This window comes from Rasamsonia emersonii (genome assembly GCF_000968595.1).
Source record: "Rasamsonia emersonii CBS 393.64 chromosome Unknown ctg1118621760111, whole genome shotgun sequence".
Classification (NCBI taxonomy): Eukaryota; Fungi; Ascomycota; class Eurotiomycetes; order Eurotiales; family Trichocomaceae; genus Rasamsonia; species Rasamsonia emersonii.
In genome coordinates, this window is record NW_013563178.1 from 22800 (window position 1) to 45278 (window position 22479).

At 52.2% G+C, this 22479-nt stretch overlaps 7 protein-coding genes across 7 annotated transcripts; 4 read left to right on the forward strand and 3 right to left on the reverse strand.

Moving 5' to 3' along the window:
• Positions 1 to 1854: 1854 nt before the first annotated feature.
• Positions 1855 to 2844, reverse strand: T310_4367 (uncharacterized protein; the record flags this gene model as incomplete). Its single annotated transcript, XM_013472738.1, has 3 exons — positions 1855 to 2608; positions 2672 to 2685; positions 2791 to 2844. The coding sequence occupies 3 exons, from the start codon at positions 2842 to 2844 to the stop codon at positions 1855 to 1857; spliced, it is 822 nt and encodes a 273-aa protein (XP_013328192.1).
• Positions 2845 to 4473: 1629 nt separating this feature from the next.
• On the forward strand, positions 4474 to 8687 carry T310_4368 (Acetolactate synthase; the record flags this gene model as incomplete). Its single annotated transcript, XM_013472739.1, has 11 exons — positions 4474 to 4498; positions 4615 to 4660; positions 4700 to 4732; positions 4841 to 4885; positions 5022 to 5106; positions 5168 to 5290; positions 5359 to 6969; positions 7174 to 7472; positions 7532 to 7658; positions 7732 to 8049; positions 8262 to 8687. 11 exons carry the CDS (start codon positions 4474 to 4476, stop codon positions 8685 to 8687), a joined length of 3138 nt encoding a protein of 1045 aa, XP_013328193.1.
• An 839-nt stretch (positions 8688 to 9526) lies between these two features.
• Positions 9527 to 10990, reverse strand: T310_4369 (TPR domain protein; the record flags this gene model as incomplete). The annotated part of the gene is made up of 1 exon (XM_013472740.1): positions 9527 to 10990. One exon carries the CDS (start codon positions 10988 to 10990, stop codon positions 9527 to 9529), a length of 1464 nt encoding a protein of 487 aa, XP_013328194.1.
• Positions 10991 to 11348: 358 nt separating this feature from the next.
• Positions 11349 to 12751, forward strand: T310_4370 (DUF159 domain protein; the record flags this gene model as incomplete). Its single annotated transcript, XM_013472741.1, has 3 exons — positions 11349 to 11375; positions 11427 to 11955; positions 12036 to 12751. 3 exons carry the CDS (start codon positions 11349 to 11351, stop codon positions 12749 to 12751), a joined length of 1272 nt encoding a protein of 423 aa, XP_013328195.1.
• A 765-nt stretch (positions 12752 to 13516) lies between these two features.
• Positions 13517 to 14454, reverse strand: T310_4371 (uncharacterized protein; the record flags this gene model as incomplete). The annotated part of the gene is made up of 5 exons (XM_013472742.1): positions 13517 to 13580; positions 13634 to 13664; positions 13719 to 13798; positions 13857 to 14284; positions 14359 to 14454. 5 exons carry the CDS (start codon positions 14452 to 14454, stop codon positions 13517 to 13519), a joined length of 699 nt encoding a protein of 232 aa, XP_013328196.1.
• Positions 14455 to 14996: 542 nt separating this feature from the next.
• Positions 14997 to 17338, forward strand: T310_4372 (uncharacterized protein; the record flags this gene model as incomplete). The annotated part of the gene is made up of 2 exons (XM_013472743.1): positions 14997 to 16604; positions 16664 to 17338. 2 exons carry the CDS (start codon positions 14997 to 14999, stop codon positions 17336 to 17338), a joined length of 2283 nt encoding a protein of 760 aa, XP_013328197.1.
• A 3543-nt stretch (positions 17339 to 20881) lies between these two features.
• On the forward strand, positions 20882 to 22468 carry T310_4373 (Glutamate--ammonia ligase; the record flags this gene model as incomplete). The annotated part of the gene is made up of 4 exons (XM_013472744.1): positions 20882 to 20884; positions 21052 to 21171; positions 21474 to 22400; positions 22451 to 22468. The coding sequence occupies 4 exons, from the start codon at positions 20882 to 20884 to the stop codon at positions 22466 to 22468; spliced, it is 1068 nt and encodes a 355-aa protein (XP_013328198.1).
• Between the last annotated feature and the right edge of the window lie 11 nt (positions 22469 to 22479).

The following is a 22479-nucleotide window of genomic DNA, read 5'->3' on the forward strand; positions in this document are numbered from 1 at the left end:
ACAGAGACCAGCCAGCCCCAATATACCGTGCTCTCCTGTCGAAGCATATCCTCTTCGATGATTGGTCCGGGGCCCGGAAGCAGACGCGCAAATCGAATCCGACGAGCAACACGAGACGACAATTCTCAATCGAGCTGCAGGCTGGCGCTCTCGTCTCGAATCTCTCCGTTCGATCAGAAACCCAGCTGGCAGTGAACGGATGTTCGATCCGTGATCGATGAATTCAATTGCTATCTCCACCTGATGGGCCAATCTCTGCCTACCAACCTTCCCCTCACCGCTGCGGATCGTCGCCCGTGAAGGAGGAGATCGTGATCCGACTAGCATCGACGATAGGGTGGAGTTGTGGACACGTTCGATTCCTGTCTGGTCATATCACCTTAGGGCTTAGTGTGGTCACAGTGGCTGCTGCAAAGGATGTGCTTAGTCCTATCCCTTGCTTCAACTTGACCTTCCACGGGTGCTGCGGCTTGCCTGTCAATATGTGACAAAGGACGTGCGTGAGGCGTCGACTCACTAGTGAACTCAATCGTGACGACTTCCATCGCTGCCGAAAATCCTGACGTCGGCATTCTTGGGATTAGGAATCTCCCGCCATGAGGGAAAAAATCGCTAGCGTGAATTATGTCCCTGTTGACGTGGAGAACTCGCGTGCTACTGTTGCGTGCAAGTAGTATTCCGAGCACGGAGGACTCCGAATGGATTTAGTACGTCAATTGTATTGAATACCGGATTGTCCAGTCATTGCTCTCGATCATAATTACGATCTACGAACACCAGATACTGTTGGTCCTGTGGCGAATGGTGTCTTCAGGACAGACGAATTGGCCATCCGGAATACAATAATGTGCCTACCTAGGTGGTCTATTGGTCACTATGTCCTCCACCCTATGTACAGCTCCTACAGGACGAGAACGTAAAATTTGGGTGACTTTTTTCTGGCTGGGCCCTGGCGGGACCTCTCATCCTCCAGTTTATGCGTGACAGGGGTCGAAGTCCTGGTGATCTAGATACGACACCTCCATGACATCCGATGGAGTAACACACTGGTCACACAGGTACCACCACTGCGGAGTGTATTTCTCGAAAACAAGAGTCGCTCCGTGCAATCGCGGTCCCATGCTCGTCAGTTATGCAATCTTCATTCCCTGCTCCTCTAATCTCTATGGATATGCGCAGGGAAGGTTGACGATTATCATCTCACTCTCTTCTACAGCAGGTCGGGTGTGCCGACCGACTGAAAAATATCAATACTGATCCCATTGATCTTGTCGTTTTTCTGACTCTCATGCGTTGGCATTTTGTTAATAATAATATATAATTCTTTCCTTTATTTTACCCCCAACAGAAATCAAAATAACAGCAGAACATCAACATGATGGAGGAATCACGAACTCCCGTCCCAAACAAGGCGCCGGAATTCTTCATTGTGACAAGCATCCTGCTCGCCATTGCCTTCGCGCTGGTGGTCTACAGATTGATATACGGGTGGACGATGAGAAAGACTCTCAGCGCAGATGATATCGTGATTGCACTTTCAATGGTCGGTTATACTGGTCGAAATATATGCCTGCGTCAAATCAGCTAACGGCAGAATGTGGTACAGACTACACAAATTATTACCACTTTGATCGGTGACTTGGGTAAGCTGCCGACAAGGATTATCTTCGCTGTGTCACCTTCCTCGCTGACATCAATGACAGCCGTTCACTACGGTTTCGGCCGACATAGACAGGATATCAGTCGATCGGGTGGAAACATCATTCTTTCGCTCAAGGTAGGTGACTATTACGTCTGCTTGAAGAAGTATGCTGACGGCGGCAGTACTTCTGGCTCTTCCAAGTGTTCTACAAGCTAGTTCTCTGCCTGACCAAACTGTCCTTCGTCGTCTTCTACCTGCGCATTTTCCCCAGCAAGAAATTCCACCACATCTGTTACGTGACGATGGCGGTCATCGTGTGCGGCGTTCTCGGTTTCGTGTTCGCGACCGTCTTCCAGTGCGTGCCCATCGAGGGCTCGTGGAATAGGAAAGTCCACAGACACTGCATCAACAACTCGTGGTTCCGGTGGTGGTGGGCCGGCTACAACACCGTTACTGACCTGTGGGTGTTCCTGATGCCGATGCCGCTGCTGGCGCGGCTGCAGCTCGACCTGGCGCGCAAGATCGGCGTCATGCTGATGTTCGCGCTGGGTCTGTTCGTCTGCATCACCAGCATCATCCGGATGCACGCCCTGGTCGAGAGCACCACGACCAAGGACCCGACCTGGGGCTCGTTCGACGCGCTGCTCTGGAGCTCCGTCGAGGCCAGCTGCGGCATCATCTGCGCGTGTTTGCCCTACCTCAAGCACCCGATCAAGTACGCCTTCCCGAAGCTGTTCCCGTCCTTCAGCGCCAGCCGGAGGTCGCGCAGCAAACCGACATACAAACTCAGCGCCTTCTCCAGCCACGGCGGAGGCACCAGGAGCCGGGGCACCGCGGGCCAGTGGACGAACCTGGAGAGTGACAGCGTGCGCAGCCACGAGCCGATCGCGCCGAATCAGATCGTGATGAAGACGGACATCTCTTTGAAGACGGACTACGTTGATTCGGCCGAGCCGCTCCACCGGCCTATGGCGGGGGTGTGATACAGATATATAGTCACTCTTTTTTTTTTCCTTTTCCTTTTCTTACAGTCTGATATCCGTCTGTATTTAATTTATTTATGTTGGGAAGGGGCATTGTCTTATGGTCTTACGTTTTACGATCTTTGGAGTTAAAAGGAAAGAGGAGGGATCGATTCGAGCACGTACTGTCGCTACTGTCATTAACATTTCTTCGTCTCTATCATTATTGTATATACCCATAATGCAAATAGGCTCTACAAGATACCAAGACAGGTAGTTTACACGATACCCGCCAGAGCACGGAATAATACATCCAGTTTAGCTCTTTTTTTTTCTCTCCCGGAAAAAATGCCCTATAGTTTAGTTTATTCTTGATGATCAATTAGTGCTGTAACTATAACTACCTATGTTTTGCCACAAGCCAGATATATTCATATCCTTGATGATACCTAGATATATATATATATCCAGGTAGTGCTTAACCCACTCTGCGAGTAAGCACTAACTACACAATAGTACAGTATCTAGTTTGCGTAACGATCGAGATGGAAAATGATAGCCAAAGAAAAAAAAATCATTATAATCGATATGACTGAATAACTTGATACGAGGTATCCTTTGTCCTGCAGTCTGGACCCCTAGACACCTAGACTCTGGTAGAGTTTATTATTACTCTATGAGCAACAAACAGGTTTCCCAATTACAGTTGCGATTCGCTAGATGAGAAATCATTTATTACCAGCCAGCCAGGAAGCAGAGACAAATCACACTTTATTTCTTCCTGATTGTCGCAGACTAGTAGGTTACTCCGTGAAGCCTTACAGCCTTACAAATACATACAAGTAATATTGGTAATGCCACTGTAACGGGTTTGTATTGTTGATTGGTCTCCACACGGAAGTTTGGATGAGGCACATACCTAAACTTACTGTGGTAAGGTACCCTGGTATGGGGAAGTCAGGAAGTACCTGGATTTAGCACGCAATGGGGAACTCTTAGCTGTTAGCCGAATAAATAAATATTTTTTCATGCACAATAAATATTGTATACATACGGACGGATCTTATTTTTTTTTAAAAAAAAAAGAGAAAAGCGTCTGCTTTGTTTTTTTTTGCCTCCATATTATTGTCAGGTCTTAACGAGTATGGTAATAGTAAAGGCATAGTTTCTCAATGGCTTTGAAAAAATTACGAAGGGAATTGAATTTGATATATTATCTACCTAATGTTGAGAGACATGTTTAGGCCGCACATACGCACGAGATGCTAACCAATTAAGAGACGGTCCCTAGTTAGTGAAGAAGATATTTTACCTAGGGAAATAAAATCATAATAATCCTAAAGTTTTTTTTTTAAAAAAAAAGAAAAGGGACTTCATACTCGGATCCATCAGCTCTGTCATCAATCCTGTCCGAGTAGCAGAGTAACACAAGAACAGGCCAGACAACAGGGCCGACAGATCCGAGTATGAAGATTCAAAGCACAAACCCTCCGCTGGGTCGGATTCGAACCGACGACACCTGGATTACAATATGGGGGGATATTACAGTCCAATGCCATAACCAACTAGACGACCAGCGGGGACTGTTGAGTCTGTGAGATCCACAGAGGGAATCATGTAAATACGTGCAAAATTTACTCTGTACTATCGAAAAGCACGAGGTGGAATACTCCGTACAATTGCGGTATTTTTGTTGACGCGCAGGGCGGCAGGACTATTCCTAAAATGGAAACGTACGTACCCAGCCCTGATCTGCGGCCTGCCAGCTTGGTGGGGCATGAGTTCTGTATCCGATGTTACAATTGCTGTTGCTATCTGATCACACCCTCTTCTCGACTATGGCATCTTAATGGTCAGTGGTCAATAATAATGTCTCAGCTCAGTCAGGAGTCAGGTACGAGTAATGATTACTGCGCACAGCATGACTCCTCCCCCTTGCTGGTAGACAGACAGACATAGCTATCCCCGCTATTATCTCCCCGACTAACTACCTACCTAACAAACAGATAGACAGTTCCGTTAGAATTGCCGTTACTACTACTGACATGTCGACGACGTATGTAAACTGAATTGAGGGCACGTGCTTTTCGGATAGTCGGCACAACGGTCAACTACCTACCTACGTAGAGTATGTATATCTCCGATGTCAACTAAACAAGTCTATCTCCGTTTTGTTTGGAAGACATTTAATGTCTACAGCTCTGATCGGATAATAATAATAACTCTTCTTATGCAGGAGATTAATATTGACTACTGTTCTCCCAGCTGAGACACTCTACATGTAAGCTACTAAGCTTTCTTTCCGTTGTTCCTCCCTCGAATGAATTCTACTCTTGGATATATCTAATTGATCATCAATCAGATAATCCATAGATCATCCATCCATCCATTCATTCATAGACAGACACAGAATTCAGTGACAACATGTCTGTCCCTGCCCAGCCGTCAGAGGCAGCACCGCCATATGTCGTCGCCGATGCCTTCCTCGAGGCTCTGGCCGAGGTGCGTCCAGTCGGCACCTGTCTTCCCCCTTTCGCTCACATGTAACGTTGATACGACACAGGCCGGCGTCGACTACCTGTTTACCGTCCTGGGCTCCGACCACCCCAGTATCATCGAGGCCTACGTGCGAAGACAGAAAGTCCTGAAGCGGGAATTCCCCCGCATGGTCCTGTTTCAGCATGAAGTAAGTACGGAGTAGTGCGCTCTTTTTGTTCGAAAAGAACGTGCTGACCCACACCGACACCGTCATAGTTTGCGGCCATGTCTGCTGCCGACGGCTACGCGCGAATCACCCACCGGCCAGCCTGCGTCATTGCCCATGTCGACGTTGGCACCGCCGCCCTGGGTCAGGGTCTGCATAACGCCTCCAGTGGGCGTGCCCCTGTCATCATCTTTGCCGGTGTGGCGCCATCAACCCTGCACGGTGAGGCTGTCGGCTCTCGATCCGAGCATGTCCAGTGGTATCAGGACGTTCCGAACCAGGCCGCCCTGGTTGTGCCCTACAGCCGGTACAGTGCCGAGATCAAGTCCGCCCAGCATGTCCAGACCGTTGTCCATCGGGCCGTGCTGATGGCCACCACCGGTTCTCCGGGCCCTGTCTACCTGACGGCCACCCGGGAGATTCTGGCCCAGCCGATCGACTCCCTGGAGCCTCGTCCAAGGCCCATTCCATCATGCAGACTGGGAGGTCTCCCTCCAGACGCCGTTGAACTGATCGGCAATGCTCTCATCGAAGCTAAGGCGCCCCTCGTCATCACAGGATACCTGGGGCGGAACCACCAAGCTGTGAAGAATCTGGTGGCCCTGGCCGATCTGGTCAAAGGGATCAGGGTGTTTGACTCGGAGATCCGTGAAGTGTGCTTTCCAGCCGATCATCCTGCCTGGGTGACGCGTGGAACAGGGGCGGCCAAGGCGGTGCAGAATGCCGATGTCATTCTCGTCCTGGACTCGGACGTGCCATGGATCCCGACCAGAGTCCGGCCGTCGCCAGCTGCCCAGATCTTCCATATCGACCTCGATCCCCGGAAGGAAAAGATGAACCTGTTCGACATTGGTGCTACCGCCACCTTCTTGGCGGACAGTGCCTCCGCATTGTCGCAGCTTCACCACTTCATCTCCCAGTCGGAGATATTCCTCTCCAGGAAGGATATCTTCGACGCGCGATGGGAGTCCCTGAAACAGTCCTTCGCCGAAGGCAGACAGCTCGTCCTGAACCGAGCGCTGAAAATCCTGGAGACACCGGATGCGCCTTCGAGTGTCGATTTTCTCTGTCACACGATCCGTTCGGTGGTGCCCTCAAACACCATCTTCGTTACCGACTCAGTCACCAACCAGGTTGCCGTCAGCGAGCAGCTCCAGTTCACTCGCCCGGGATCCCACCTCACCAAAGGTGGCAGCGGTCTGGGCTGGGCTGGGGGAGCTGCAATTGGCGTCAAGCTTGCCACGGCACTGTACGACGTGACAGACCGGCCTAATATTCGCCGTAAATCTGCAGACAATGACGATAGTCCCTTCGTCTGCATGATCACCGGCGACGGCAGCTTTGTCTTCTCAGTGCCGACGGCTGTCTACTGGGCCAGCCACCGACACGGCTGCCCCTTCCTGACGGTCATTCTCAACAACGGCGGATGGCGGGCCACGCGGCAGTGCATCGTCGACGTCCATCCGCAGGGCATTGCTCACGCAACGTCGAACGAAGACCTGGGCATCTCCCTCGAAGCGGACGGGCCCAACTACGGCGAAGTCGCCAAGGCGGCAGCGAACGGGCACCTGTGGACCACGCGAGTAACGCGCGCGGCAGATCTCGAGGGAGCGCTGACGGAGGGCAAACGGGTCGTCCTGGAAGAGAAGATCTCCGCCGTGGTAGATGTTGTTATTCAGTAGAACGAGATATTTTGGATATATACTTAAAGAAAAACGGTTGGATGATTAGACGCATGATGGATGTGCACGAACTGATTTTTCTTTTGATTTCAGCGTGCATTTGACAGTAGGCTTCTGATTTACCATCTACGGAGTATGATTGTTTGTCAGCTGCCCAATTCGGCGTGTTTGTCTCGCGCTTAGTCAGCACGCTCGGCTGTTAGGGCACGGCGGAGCCACACAAAGGCCGAGCAAAGTGCGCTTAGGGCTTGCCCTGTTCGCTCTTTCGTCGCCGTCCGTCCCCTCCGTGAAAATAATCGTTATCCCAGCCGGCAAGAGTCCAACGACATCGCTCCAGCCCTTCCAACCCTTCCTCCTCCCTTGTCCGTCTCAAGGTTCCCTGATTGTTCCCCGACCTTGATCATGGCTGAGCAGCTGATCCTCCGTGGCGTCCTCGAGGGCCACAATGGCTGGGTTACCAGCTTGGCTACCTCGCTTGAGAAGTAAGCTCGCCATGATCGCCAACTGAATGGATTCTTTTCTGACTGCCGTGCGACGATAGCCCCAACATGCTGCTCTCGGGCAGTCGCGACAAGACCCTGATCATCTGGAACCTCACCCGTGACGAGCAGGCCTACGGTTACCCGAAGCGAAGCCTCGTCGGCCACTCCCACATCGTCTCCGACTGTGTACGTGAACCTGTGTTTGAAGCGAAGAGTCTGGCAAAACGGAAGGAATTCTTCCCGGCTGACTGGCTGCTAGGTCATCTCGTCCGACGGTGCCTATGCGCTGTCTGCCTCCTGGGACAAGACGCTGCGTTTGTGGGAGCTCTCGACCGGAACGACCACCCGGACCTTCGTCGGCCACACCAGCGACGTGCTGTCCGTCTCTTTCTCCGCCGACAACCGCCAGATCGTCTCTAGCTCTCGTGACCGAACGATCAAGCTGTGGAACACCCTGGGCGACTGCAAGTACACCATCACCGACAAGGGCCACACCGACTGGGTGTCGTGCGTGCGATTCAGCCCCAACCCTCAGAACCCCGTTATCGTGTCCGCTGGTTGGGACAAGCTCGTGAAGGTACGCACCTGTCGAAATTCAAGGCGGGAATTGTGTTTTTCTTTATTCAGTCCAGAGGATGTTTGCATATTACGTATTTGCTACTTCAGAGCCCTTCGCGGCCATGAGACAAAAATCACCACATGCCCTGATGGACTTTTTTTTTTACTGCCATTTTCTGTTGTGTTGAAGGAATTGAGAGGCTTTGGCCATGAGCTGATTGAATTGTCTAGGTCTGGGAGCTCGCGTCCTGCCGCCTGCAGACCGACCACATCGGCCACACTGGCTACATCAACGCCGTCACCATCTCTCCCGATGGTTCTCTCTGCGCCTCCGGTGGTAAGGACGGTACCACCATGCTCTGGGACCTCAACGAGTCCAAGCACCTGTACTCCCTCCAGGCCGGTGACGAGATCCACGCGCTCGTCTTCTCTCCCAACCGGTACTGGCTGTGCGCTGCCACCAGCAGCAGCATCACCATCTTCGACCTCGAGAAGAAGAGCAAGGTGGACGAGCTCAAGCCGGAGTACGTTGAGAAGGGCAAGAAGAGCCGGGAGCCCGAGTGTGTCAGCTTGGCCTGGAGTGCGGACGGCCAGACTCTGTTTGCTGGTTACACTGACAACAAGATTCGCGCTTGGGGTGTGATGTCGCGGGCATAAACAGGAGCGGGGAGTTTGAACAAAGGGAACGAACCAAAAACAAAGGAAAAGAAAAATCTGTCAAATTGATTGACTGACTGGAGATGGATGAGCGATGAGCAAATGAAAGCCAATTGACTGATTTGAATTGGATTGGACATCTGGGGGGGACCGGTGACCGGGGACTGATCTGAGTGAGGTCGATGTTTTCCGGAGTTCCATCAGATTCAGGTTTTTCCCTTTCCATGACATGTCTAGCTTAAACGTTACTACTCGATCTGTCATCAAAAATCCGGAGTGACCAGGGAACGCCATGTGATGTTCTAATTACTATACACCTAAAAAAAAAGCATCTAAAAATTTTATATTCCTACACATCCTCTGACCGAAAAAAAAAGCAGATGATACGAGGCTCTAAATCGTTTCAGTATGGATTGATAGAGAAAGACAGAGAGCGAAGGGCCATCGTTAAAATATATGAATATAGATATATTCATATAGATCTGGTACTGTATATATGCAGGTACTGTAGAGGCACCATGGATGTGGCCTGCCAATAGAGTGGTTCTTACTAAGGTAAAGGCAACTTTACCTTATTATCTTGTTCCAAGGTTGCTGACATTATAGTCACATTAGTCAGAGAAGTAGTAGTCCTGGACCTGTACTGTGATGCGTGAATGGTATTGCATTTTTTATTTCTTTTTCTTTTTTTCTCTCCTGCATGTATCGTACATACATACATACCTCTCTATATTGTTCCCATACTGTACAGTACATGATGAACACGTTCTATACCCATTTCATTTCATAGCAAAGACAAATAAACAAAAAATAAAAGGATCGATTTTTCGTTTTCCTCCTTAATTCTTGTCGTGCTTCTTCCGATCCTCCTCCAACTTTGCCAAGGAATCGTTAGCCACTTTAATGGCTTCGTCATCCCCGCTCTCCAAGGCGAATTTCTTTGCTTCGAGATATCGCCCCTTCGCCTCGTCCCACTGGTGCCGCAACTGCGCCAGGTCGCCCAGGTAGGTGGCCGCCGAGGCGCAGCCCTTGTCGCAGCTCTCGTCCCGGACTGGTGGCTGCACCCTGGCCGCGACCTCGAGCGTCTTCGTCGCCCACTGGCTGGTCGCGTCGTTGATCTGCTCGAGCGACTGCTTCGCCGTACCCTTCTTGGAGTCTTTCAGCAGCTCCAGCCTGTGGGGGTGGTTGAACATCGAGGATGCGATGAGACTCAGCAGCACCACTTGCTTGCACGTCGGCGTCGTCCCCTCCGCTTCCCGGATCATCGCAAGCGCCTGCATGAACAGCGGCAGCGCTAGTTGCGCCTTCTCCCGCAGCAGGTACGTCTGGCCCAGATCGTTCATGACGCTCGCAACCTCCGTCGAACTCAGCCACGTCCCGTCCGCCTCGTCGACCACGACGGGAAGACCAAGGCCTTGCCGCCGTTGCATCTCCTTGAGACACAGTTCGACCGCCGCCACCTGCGCCGCTTCCGCCTTCTTCTTGTCTTGTATCTGCTCGCTGTCATAGAACGTCGCAAGCGCCAACTCCATCCCTATCACTTTTCTCAATACCTTGCTCCGCTGCCGCTCTTCATCCTCTTCCGCCGCTTTTGCCGCCTGCTCCACTTCCAATGCGTCAGGGTCGGTCACGGCGATCGAGTCCGTCTTGCCAGCGGCTTGCTGGTCCTTCAAATCTTTTCGTCGTCGGCCTTCCTCCACCCACGCCAATGCTTCTTTCTTCGTCTGCTCAAGAACCTTGACGGCCTTTTCGATGAGTCCAGCCTTCTCCAACATGTCAGCGACTTTAAGCTTGATGCCCAACACTTCATCCGAGTATGGATGCATTCCCTCCTCCGCGGCAAGCCGCAGCGCCTCCTTGTACAATTTCAGCGCCGTGGAAGGTTTAAGTTTGACATCCGTGTAGTAGATAGCCACCTTCAGCGCTTGCCGGACCTTGGGAGGGAAATTCTGGTACTGTGGGTTCACCTCCGTGATCTGGACGTAGACAATATATGCAAACAGCGCGCTGGTTCCAATGAGCGAGATGATGGCCAGCGGGAAGAGGATCGGGTTCTTGCGCCATATCCCTTTCGAGGCTTCGCGGAATCCCAGGCGGAAACGCTGGACGAAGGTCAATGAGCGGGCGTGCGTGCGAGGATATGCGATGAAAACCCGTGTCGCGTGTGGCCGGTCGTACTTATTATTACTGCTTCGTATTGATGGACGTGTGCCACTGAAGAATGATCGACAAGGGGGGTTCTGAGGGACCCTGATCGTGGGAGCGTTGAAGGCGCAGAAGCGCCTCGACGCTCGACTGAGCATGGCTGGAGGTTCCCGTTATTCAGCAATCATAGACTAATTTGATCCCATAGCCTTACCCCGTATAATGTAGTTCACGGGGAAGAAAAAGAGGTGACGATGGGCGACTTGCGCCGTGTATTGAATTAAAGGTGAATGCAAGTGAAGTCAATCGCAGTTGACTTGGCCAGGAGAAGCGCCAATCTAACTGGTCCAAGCTCCGAGGATGTCTCCGCATGACGTCGGCGTCCAATCGCAGCGGGGTGCTGGGTAAGTTTAACGCGACGCGAATAACCATAATCCTGCGATTGGAACAATTCTTCCTAATAATTTTTTCTTTTGACATGCTCGTCGCTAATTTGTATGCGATTACTTCCCCGAAATGTGTGGTCGATATGTTTTAGGCGTTGTATGTTCTGTTCATTCGCGCTCGACGCGTCCTGACTGACATGTCTGCTAGCGTTTAGCCTACATTCGCAACCGTCTCCAGCAGAATGGAATGCAAGTGGATGAGGCGCCGGACGACGAGGAGATAAGGGAGACCTACAACTTTGCTCCGGGTAATTATGGCGTGGTCTACCGTGCTGATGCCGGCGACGAGCGACATGATGACGCCACTAAGGACGAAAACGCGCAGCAACAAGAGACCAAGGGGGACGAGCGGGCAGATTATAAAGAGCATGAGGACAAGAGAATCAAATACAAGCTGCAGAAGATGAGATGGGGTCTGATCCCGTTCTGGACCAAACGCCAGCCGGACTACGGATCGATGATGAGGACAATCAATTGTCGCGATGACTCACTGATCGACAATCGAGGCATGTGGACGACGATGAAGAAACGGAAGCGCTGCGTCGTCGTCTGCCAAGGTTTTTACGAATGGCTGAAGAAGGGTCCCGGTGGGAAGGAGAAGATTCCGCATTTCGTCAAGCGGAAGGACGGCGATCTGATGTGCTTTGCGGGTCTGTGGGATTGCGTCACATATGAAGGTTTGCAATATCCGTTTTTCTTTTTGTTTGTCTGAAGTGAACGACTGAAGGGTAGTTGGCTGACTGTCTTATCGTCACAGGTTCTGACGAGAAGCTCTATACCTACACCATCATCACCACGTCCTCAAATTCATACCTGAAATTCCTCCATGACAGGATGCCCGTTATCCTTGAACCGGGAAGCGATGCAATGATGAAATGGCTCGATCCCCAGCGGACGACGTGGACCGAGGAGCTGCAGTCTATCCTGAAGCCGTACGAGGGCGAGCTGGAGTGCTATCCCGTCCCGAAAGAGGTGGGGAAAGTGGGAAACGACTCTCCAGACTTTATACTCCCGATCGACGGCAAGCAGAAGAAGGGGAGTATCGCCAATTTCTTCGCCAATGTGGGGAAGAAGGGCGAACAGAAGGACAAGGAGGACGAGCTTCAATCGAAGGGACTCCATGCCAAAGCCGATCTTCGAGAGACCAAAGACCACGAGTGGAGTGAAGACAATGCTCCCAAACCGGTTCCCAAAGAGGAAGAAGTCGATGAGCAGCTGAAATCCCCACGAGGCATCAAGCGGGAACGCTTGCCGGAAGATGCGGCCGAAGTAGCAGCAGCCTCGAAAGCAGTCAAGACGGAGGAAACCTCCACCAGCCCTTTTTCGCCTATTAAAGAGAAGAAAGAGGTACCAACGGGGTCTTCCCCAATTAAAAGCGGACTAAAGTTGCCGAGCGGGAAAGCGATGAATGCTACCAAGAAGAAGGCCAGCAGCGATGGTTCACAGCCGATAACGAACTTTTTCAAAAAGTGATCATGCTGTCGCTGGCAGGCGTCTTTCCAATGTTCTATTGTCCTTTTTCTTTCTTTCTTTTCTGACTATTGTTTTATTTTTGGTTCAACCGATTATTCGTCTACTTGTATATTAGCCCTGCTATGAGGTACGGTTTGAGGTTATGTGTGATATCCTTTCTGGATAGGGCGCAGGTTATGTTCTCAATTATTCTTTTTTTCTTTTCAGTTTTTCTGGCGACATCGTCTAAGATAACTTAAAGTCATTGGCAGCGAGTCCATCTCCAGAATGGGAAAAATGGTCACAATAAGCTTGGTGGCACCAATCTTCGCAGTTAAACCTCGTAGTTTGCTCCCATCTTTTATGTCATCAGGTTGAGAATTCATAGTGATATGTAGTCTATACTCATTTCTTCAACGAAATGCAGATTCCTCAGATCGAGAGTCGTACACATAACAGTCATAAGCTTGTGATAGAAAAAAAAAACAGGTGGATCATTAAAAATAAAGGTTATCGTAATATACACTAATATACACTGGATGGGTATCGAGAACTCAAGTGTGACCAAGTCCCGGATAACAACCAAAGGAGCCGGCATGGAGATGCTGTCTATCACTCGGTCTGTTCCTCCGTCAGGTTCGAGTATAAAAGGCAGGCCTGACCGTTGCTTACCTGGACAATAGTCCACGCCGCGCACATGAAATTAAACATTCGAAGTCCAGATCTGTGCTCATATGATACAATATCACAGAAACCTCTCCATGATATTTGCAGGAAATAGTCGTCTTAACGCTCCAGTTCGCGGAGTTTCTGCACGAGTTTCTCCCTCAAAAATGGGCTTAAGCCGAGTCTGTGTGGTATTAGCTTTCTCCACAAAAAAAAAGGAGCGTTTGAGATACTCACATTCCATTGAGAGTTACAATTCTGTACGTGCCTGGTGTGTGTCAGATCGGCAGCTCTTCATGCAGTTATAGGAGCCCAAGCTTACCGCTAGGCTGATAATTGCCATTCTTTCCAACGAATTCTCCCTGGTTGTCAACTTCCAAACTCCCGAAAATATCCTCCGGCCTTTCATCGAGTCAGCAAACGGCAGCAATCAGAATCCTGCACACGGTTCGTGACCAACCATGCAATCCGGCCATACTCCGGGCGCCTCCGGCTGTCCGATACGTGAATCCAGCCACCCCTTCCACCAGACCCAAAGCCTCCCTGGGCACTCGCACCACCGGCGGAATCACCTCCAGCACCGCCTCCGCCTCCATACCCGGGTCGCTTTTTGCCGCGCTGAGGCGCAAAGAACACTCCTCCGGAGCCCAGGTTGGCGCCCGAAGTCGAGATCATGACCTTCGCTTCGGCCTTAACTTCGGGGTCCTCGTGCGCATGCTCCGAGAGGACCTCCTGTAGTATCTTCAGAAACGACGGGTTTTCTTGGAATGAGTCGGGCGTGGGTGGGAGTTTGGTTGTTGTGCCGATCGCCAGTTCTGGTTTTGGAGGTTCGGAAGGTAATAGGGAGAGAAGGTAGCCGCCTGAAGGTGAGGCATTGGGGAATGTATACTGTTTAAAAATAATTAATAATTGCTCCTTAGCTATTGTCCTGCTGAGTTGAAGTTGGTTTGTTTTGTTCTTACTATGTCAGGGCGTCCTTCGAGGGTAGATACAAAGCGGACCCGAGTCCATCTTGCGGCCCTGAGCGCTGGATGACTTCGTGATAATATTGTTGCCATCGTAGACGATTGACAATAGTAGTACCAATAAAACAACTAAAAAAGGTAGAAAAACAGGTAGTTGAAGCTGTTGTGAAATCGCTGAATTAGAGTAATCTCTCTGAATGCACGATATGACGGGTGGAGCGGAGACAAACAGAGCAAACTCCCGTAATCGAATTCGCGGCTAGCTTATTCGCGTTTTGTTCTAGGCGTCTAGAGCTACATGTACTTGCCAGTCGAAGGGCATTAATCAATTTCAAAGAGACAGCGGCGGGCCTATTCTTGCAAGGCTTTGCATAATACCTCTTATATTTCTGTTTACTTTTCCCATTTTATAAAAGTTACATTCAGACATGGAGTTCAGTTGCAAGCCGTAGGCGGATCCTTTACCTGTTGCTGCTGTGACTGTCAACGACTCCAGAAGTACCTGGCTTTTCTGTTAGCTCCAATTTCCATACATGTGAATTTTCTCTTCCTTTTTTGCTTTTGTGATACCCCTGTTGTTTCGACTTGAATACATATTGTTTTTGTGTACTAGTCACACTTGAAGGACCAATACCATGGCCACTCCATCCTCCAAGCCCAACCCTGGGGCGACTCCCACGCACCTGACTTCGTCACCTCGCCCTTCTGCAGTGCCGATGGGCCGGCCTCTGTCACATAAGTCGCCATCAATCAGGACCCCATCTGCTTCTGGGCATGCGCACGGTCAGCAGCAAAGCACCTCTTCCCATCAATATGCTACTCCGCTCGCTGCAAACACCTCTCTAGACGACCCAGTCACGTTTAGTTCACCTTCAGCGCTTCTAGCTCTCGGTAGTTTTGCAGGAATCAGCCCGTCTCCTGCCAACCAGGATGGTATTGTGGGCCCTGGGATGAATGAAGGTGACATCCACGCTTTAGGGATGCAGGCTCTTGGGCTGGGAGGTCCACGCGACCACAACGAAGAGAGGAGGAAGAACATCGAGGAAGTGGTTCAGCTTCTTCGTACGCGAGTTGCAGGCAGAGGCGTGAGCAGGGAAGCCGTCGAGCGGCTGGGTCAATTAGAAGGCTTCGAATCGATATGGCAAGAGGACAGTCTCAGCATCGCCGGCAATTCTGTCGACCTCGAAATAGAATTCTACCCAGGTGAAGACAATGTGAAGGACGTGAGCCTCAAATACGCCACACCGGAGGCGCAGGAGGGTGAACGACGGGAAGAGGCTACCGCTGTCTTAAAACAAGACTTAATTCTATCGCCGGAGGAACGGGAACGTGGAGTCTGGAAATCGTTAAGCGGCTTCCATGCAAACCTTGAAAGGCTGGCGAGGCTTGATAAACTCAGTCAAGAAGTCAACTGCTTTGAAGCCGTGGAGGGTCTCTATGAAAGCCTTCGAAGGATATGGGAAGAAGAAAGCAGGCGTGGGATATATCGAGGAACTTATGAGCATCTGTGCAGGGGATGGACTGGGCGGCCTACTATGCACAAAGACGGACGGGTTGGCATGGGTTTAGAATACTGGGTGGAGCAACATCGGCTCCTGGATGCGAAGCAACAGAAGAAGCCCTCAGATGCTGGCCACCAAGACCGTCAAGATGTCTTAGAAGACAACCAAGAAGATCAACTAAAGGTGCGAAGCGTTACAATTGAGTGCGAAACAGGGTTTCCGTCCCTTCGCGTGTCAAAGGATTGGGTTGGAGCCGAAGTATTGACAGAGTCCACTGAGTCGGACATTGCGCTTGTTAACTGGGCCGATCCCCCGCCGACCTTGGTTTCATCTGTCAATGGTAACCAGGCCGACCCTATGGCAGTGGATTCTGGTATGGTAGGATCCGGGACACCTAACCGTCGTTTCGTTGCCAAGTTGGAGCCGCCTGTCGATGTTCCGATCTTAGCAGCATCGGATATCTATCGACATTTGGGACTGCAGTTGCCTCAGGAATTCAAGACGGTGACTTACGATGGGTTGCTGGTGCCTAATGCCGCAGAAGAGGGCTCTGCCGAGTCTGCAGGTTCTCCGCAAGTTGGTGGGAGAAGACGCAGGAAATCGGTCTTAGTCTTCGATTCGGAAGGGCGACCGGTTCGTAAACATCATAGCTATACGTTTCAGGCGTTTGAGGCGGTGGCTGGCCGCACGCTGCGCGATCTCCCATTCTCACACCCACGGCAACTCGCCGACATTTTCCCGGTATGTTTTTTCGCGGCCTAGGAGGCATGGCAGGTTGACTAACATTCCGTTTCATCCAGATTCTTCGTCAATATGGACTGCTCGCAACCCTCATCCAAAAGATCTTCCCTCCTCCCAGCAGTCACAGTGATGATGCTGCTAAGCAGACGTCAAAACACAGGTCGAGAACGCCCAAGGAAGTGAACTCGTCCGCTTCTGGGTCCTCACGTTCCAAGGATGATCATATCACTGTGCTCAGCAACGACGATCCCAATGAAGATCTTCTCAACTTTCTACTTAATGCACCTGCCGACCGCGATGCGTCGGAGATTTTTTCGGACGAGACACTACGAAGTGCAGGCACACTTGGCAGAAGCTCACGCTTCGGATCTCCACTCAGTAACGATGTTAGGGTGGATATTACTCTACGAACGCAGATCGGACAAGCACCACTCATAATGCTGCTGTTCACGGCCATTGATGACACCGAGGCTCGTCCCTCGGAAGCATCGTCGAGTGGCTTGAATGTCAAGAAAATCGCGATCAACTTGGAGATCGGGCTGAATGGCCGTGTCACCGTCGCCCAGCTTACCGGGCTGGATGGAGAGTCTGCGGGCAGTGAAGATAGTCAAGATGACAGAACTGAGGCGCGAGAAATGCAAAACAAGCTGAGTCGAGTTCTTGAGACGTCTGAAGATCTTGGAGTGCTCGTGGAATGGGTGCTGGGGCAGTTACAAAAGAAGCATCGCACGTGAAAAAGGCGATCCTTTCCGGGAAATGGTTATGACAACACTGTTTGCACATTGCCAATAAGATCTGTTGTTTTAGACATGATCGAGAAACCTTGAAATTCAGTGGACCTGAGCCGTGACGAGGGGTTGATACATTCAGCGTATCAGACCCGGAAACGGTGGAGTGGAAACTGTCATAATCCGAGACGCGAGGCTTCCACGTTCCTACCGCTGTTACTATTGGGCCGGAAACCGCCTGATGGATTCACAGCTTCCAGCTTGCCGTGTAGGTAGTCGGTACCTGGGCTGACGTGATCGGACAGCCCGCAGACGACATCGGTCGATAAGTCTACGATCTTATCTAACTAATCTAATCAACATCCGGGGTCGAGCCGGCGTGTCCGGGCTGCACCGTCGATCCCGGACGGTGATCATCAGGGGTAAGGCCTTGTTTGTACTACGTAGTCAGCCCTAGATATGACAGGCATGACCAGCGCTCGAGCCATCTCGGTAATCTCTGGATGGGTCAGTCAGCCGTAGTCGACTTTATATGCTATTACGCCCCCTTGGTGTTTTGTTTGGCCACGGACATGCTATTTCGTCGACTGCTGTCATTTTGAAAACATATCGAGAATTTTGCCTGTCCACTTGCTTGCCAAATGCTAGCTAGGTATGATACCACGGTATTCGTATCCCTTGCATAGGGCGGTATCGTAGCATTGCCCCAGATTACTGTTTTTATCTGTCCTATTTGTACTGCGGATTGGAGTGTCTGAATGTAAATGGCGCATCTTCTACAGTATGCAAGTGTGTACATGCATTCTATGAATTGATATGTCTTTGATCGACCATCTTCTCATACGGTCGTTGCGTACCAAAGATTTTTGGGGCGAGGGTTAATAATAACCCAAAAAGAAATAAAGTATTCAACTACATATCGCGCAGATCCTGCTTTTTTCTTCTCATTCTGAAGTAGCAATGATGATGAGAGAAATGAGTACCTCAATGTCTGCATGTAGCTGATCGATTTGAGTCGGAATGTGGTTGCTGGTGTCATTTTGAAGGTAAACTCCATGATATAAAATGGTCGTTCAGTTCGCGAATTGAGTATACAGTGGAATGGCATGAGAGCTGGATGATAGATTCGACAGCCTACAAAACAGCATACTGTACGGAGTATACTCCGTACTTCTCCCATCGCCTTCCCTTCTGGGATGATCTTTTTTTAGCCACGCAGATGCTTACCTAAGCGCTGTCTGCATCGGCCCGGCGTCAGTCAGCGCAATGTGTCATCGAAGTCGGGCCGGCCAATGAGCGGGCGGCGATAAGGAACTGTCTTGGCTTTGAGCCGGCGTTGCAGGCTGCAGGAAGGCGCGATCGGGGCGAGCCAAGTGCCGCGGCAACCGGGGTGGGAGCGCCTGCACACCGACCGAATCGTCAGCTCAGAAAGAGGCTTCTGGCTTCTGCAGCTCTGCAGCCCAATCTGCGCCCTTTTTTTTTTTACTCTTTTCAATTGAAATTAGGAATTGTTTTGATTAGGAGATGCTACGCTTTCTCCGCACTCGATTTTCTAGCTGCTTTTGTCGGTGCGGTGAGTCGTCGTAATCATCACTTATTGTAAGCAGACGGGTCGCGTGTGCGCTCCTTCCTTGCTGTAGGCTGGAGCTGGATGGCAGGTGCGGCTGCCGATTCTGGCAGGCATGCTCCCTAACCGACCCGGGCTAGAGCCTCTCCGGCTCACCGTCCACCCCATTCCGGACCACCCCCATCCCGATTCCACTGCCATTTGCGATGCGCGATTTCTTGCTGGATGCCATGGCATGCACGTCCATCATTTCTGTGATGGATTGCTATGAGACATAATTCTCCCACCAGTATGCTCGCAGGGCTGGATGAGGCGCAGCAGATCGTCTTCCGAGCCGGGCAGCTCCCAACGGGCTGGGCTCCACTGTGAGTGGCTGGCTCTCCCGAACGATCCCAGATCGGACGCTAAGAACCAACTGCCGCCACTACTCTGTACGAGTCTACGACTTCCCTCGAGGATAAATTCATTTTCGTGCTGACAACCGTGCTTCCTGTTCCGTGCGCGCCTGTGGATCGTCGCGCCGGTGTCGGGGCCTTTCAGCCCTGAGGCTGCCAGCGCCTCCGTGTGCGCCCGCGGTTCGGGTCGCCACGCCCAATGGCCGCTGTCCTGCCTGGGCGTCGTTACGTATGTGTTTCCGGCAAAATGACGGCAACCGCCCCGTGCCTGCCAGCAATTCCTGGGTCCATTACGAGATGATCGGCCGGGGTCGCCACAGCAGACAGAAGAATTCTTGCCGCCACGCTGTGCTCTCGAATCGATGTGTCAAAGTATTTCTATTTCCGGGCACTTTGTTTCGCAGGGTTGGGCGGGAGAATCGTCGCAGATCTGGACAGAGAGCATGCTTCCGGGTCTCCCACAACATGCGGTATGGCTGTCGACCAATGGGGGCGTCGGTGGAGTCATCCAGGCTTCCAGAAAGCCAGCCATACGCCGCCCAAAGGACGCTGTACCACGCGACAGGAGGGCGATGGCGGGGTGCCTGTCCTCTCGCGGACGCCGTCGCAGAATCCCCCAAATTACGCCGGTAATCGTACGGTCAATGCTGGCAGCGTCGCGACGATGGCTCCCTGCAAGTCGACGGTAGTAGTGACGTCTGGAGGAGACCTCCGGCGTGGGGGATCCAACGCAGGAACGACGGCGGAGGTTGGCCTCTCGTCCGATAGCCCGCCCTTGGGCAGACGAGGCCAAGCGTTATCGGCGCACATCGCGCGACGACCCTACTAAAGCGACATGGCCATTGGGCGGCCTGGTAATAGAATTACACGAACGCCAGTTACGGTGACTGTGACTATCGAGTCATGATAATATTGATAAGGTAAATGGCATGACAATTGCTTTGATCCGTGTGGCCAGCACCAGCACCCCTCATGCGGCCCCGGACTCCAGAGTGATCGAACCGTCTGGAGGCGACAGACGTAGAACAGAGCGCCCTGATGACGCAGAAGGACGAGAGAGCATGCCAGCCCAGTTGCTCCGGCAGGCCGTGTCCTGTGCTGCGGCGCAGGAATGGCGGTCCTTGTCTCAGTTACCTTCGACCGGGCGCAGACAGGGCTGGCAGAATTTAGAAAACGAAGGCGCGACATGCTGGAAAGTAACTCATCGGAACCGTATTGACAGGACGCGCCGTTGCCGGGGACTAGCCCCGAGACGCCCGCGCTTAAAATTTATCGTTTGCATGGCGCCGTCGCCGGGCCCCCCCCCCACCCTGCCCTGCCCGTCGCTCATTCATCAGGCCTGCGTTCCCCTCCAAAATTTCCCTTGTCTTCTCCCAGTTCTCGCTTGCTGCGGTCCTCCCCCATACGCTATTAATATCTGCGCTCAGTGTCCTCCCGGACCTTCTCTCCTCTCTCCAGGTCCCTTCTTTCATTGCCCCCTCTGTCTGCTGCTCGAGCACTCTTAAGCTGGTGCGCTCGTTGCATTCCACCCACTTCGACTCATTATCTGCTCCGTATCTGCATCGCACACACACATACACAGTCACCATGGTAAGTTGCGCGTTCCTTTCCACTGTCATGATGGCTCTCTGCAACGGCATTGTGGGATCTGGTCGCTGACGTCGCAACTGCAACAGGCTGACTCGACCATCATCTCCAACACGGAAAACGTGCGTGCATCCGACCCCGGTTGAGGAAAGCGCTCACCTGATGTGAAGATACTGACCCGCCATTCGCAACAACAGCTCATGAAGTACATGAGCCTTGACCAGAAGGGCAAGGTCATGGCTGAGTATGTCTGGATCGACTCCGTCGGTGGTGTCCGTTCCAAGACCAAGGTAGGCATTGGCTTTACCTCGCCCCTTCTTCCCACGTGGATTCTCCCAGAGTGAGGGTTGCGCGCCCCAAGTAGGTGTCAGGCCAATCGTGGCTGGCTCCTGCAGTTGGCGTGTTCTCTTATCTCTTTCATTCTTCGATCCATTTAACCCTCCGATAAGCCTTGGATTGGCAGGGCAGGCCCCTGCTGCGGTGCCCTGGCGTTGCTTGGCGGTGCCGCGCGGGACCATGCCTTCTTGGCTTTCAGGAAGGGTTCCATTTGCCATGTGAAACAAGCCTGCTGACGCCCTGATTCCTTTGGCAGACCCTCCCCAAGCCTGTCAAGTCCGTCGATGAACTCCCCGAGTGGAACTTTGACGGCTCCTCCACCGGCCAGGCCCCCGGTGACAACTCCGATGTCTACATCCGCCCTGTTGCCATGTTCCCTGACCCCTTCCGCAAGGGTGACAACATCCTCGTCCTCTGCGAGACCTGGGACTCTGATGGCACTCCTAACAAGTTCAACTACCGCCACGAGGCCGCCAAGCTGATGGAGGCCCACGCCGACAAGCACTTCTGGTTCGGTCTGGAGCAGGAATACACCCTCCTTGGCCCCGACGGCTGGCCCTACGGCTGGCCCAAGGGCGGTTACCCCGGTCCTCAGGGTCCTTACTACTGCGGTGTCGGCACTGGCAAGGTCTACTGCCGTGACATCGTCGAGGCTCACTACAAGGCCTGCCTGTACGCTGGTATCAAGGTCTCCGGTATCAACGCGGAGGTGATGCCGTCCCAGTGGGAGTACCAGGTCGGCCCGTGCGAGGGTATTGAGATGGGCGACCAGCTCTGGATGTCTCGTTACATTCTCCACCGTGTTGCTGAGGAGTTCGGTGTGAAGATCTCGTTCGCTCCCAAGCCGATCCCTGGCGACTGGAACGGTGCTGGTCTGCACACCAACGTCTCGACGCAGGAGATGCGCGAGGAGGGTGGTCTCAAGGCCATCGAGGCTGCTATGAAGAAGCTGGAGGCCCGTCACCACGAGCACATTGCTGTGTACGGTGAGGGCAACGAGGAGCGTCTTACTGGCCGCCACGAGACCGGCTCCATTGAGAAGTTCACGTACGGTGTTGCGGACCGTGGTGGCAGCGTTCGTATTCCTCGCCAGGTGGCCAAGGATGGCAAGGGCTACTTTGAGGACCGACGACCGGCCAGCAATGCTGACCCGTACCAGGTCACTGGTATCATTGTTGAGACTGTAAGTTTGATCGATACTCGTCTGACTGGATGATCACTGACTTGGTGCAGCTCTGCGGTGGTGCCTAAACGGGTTGACT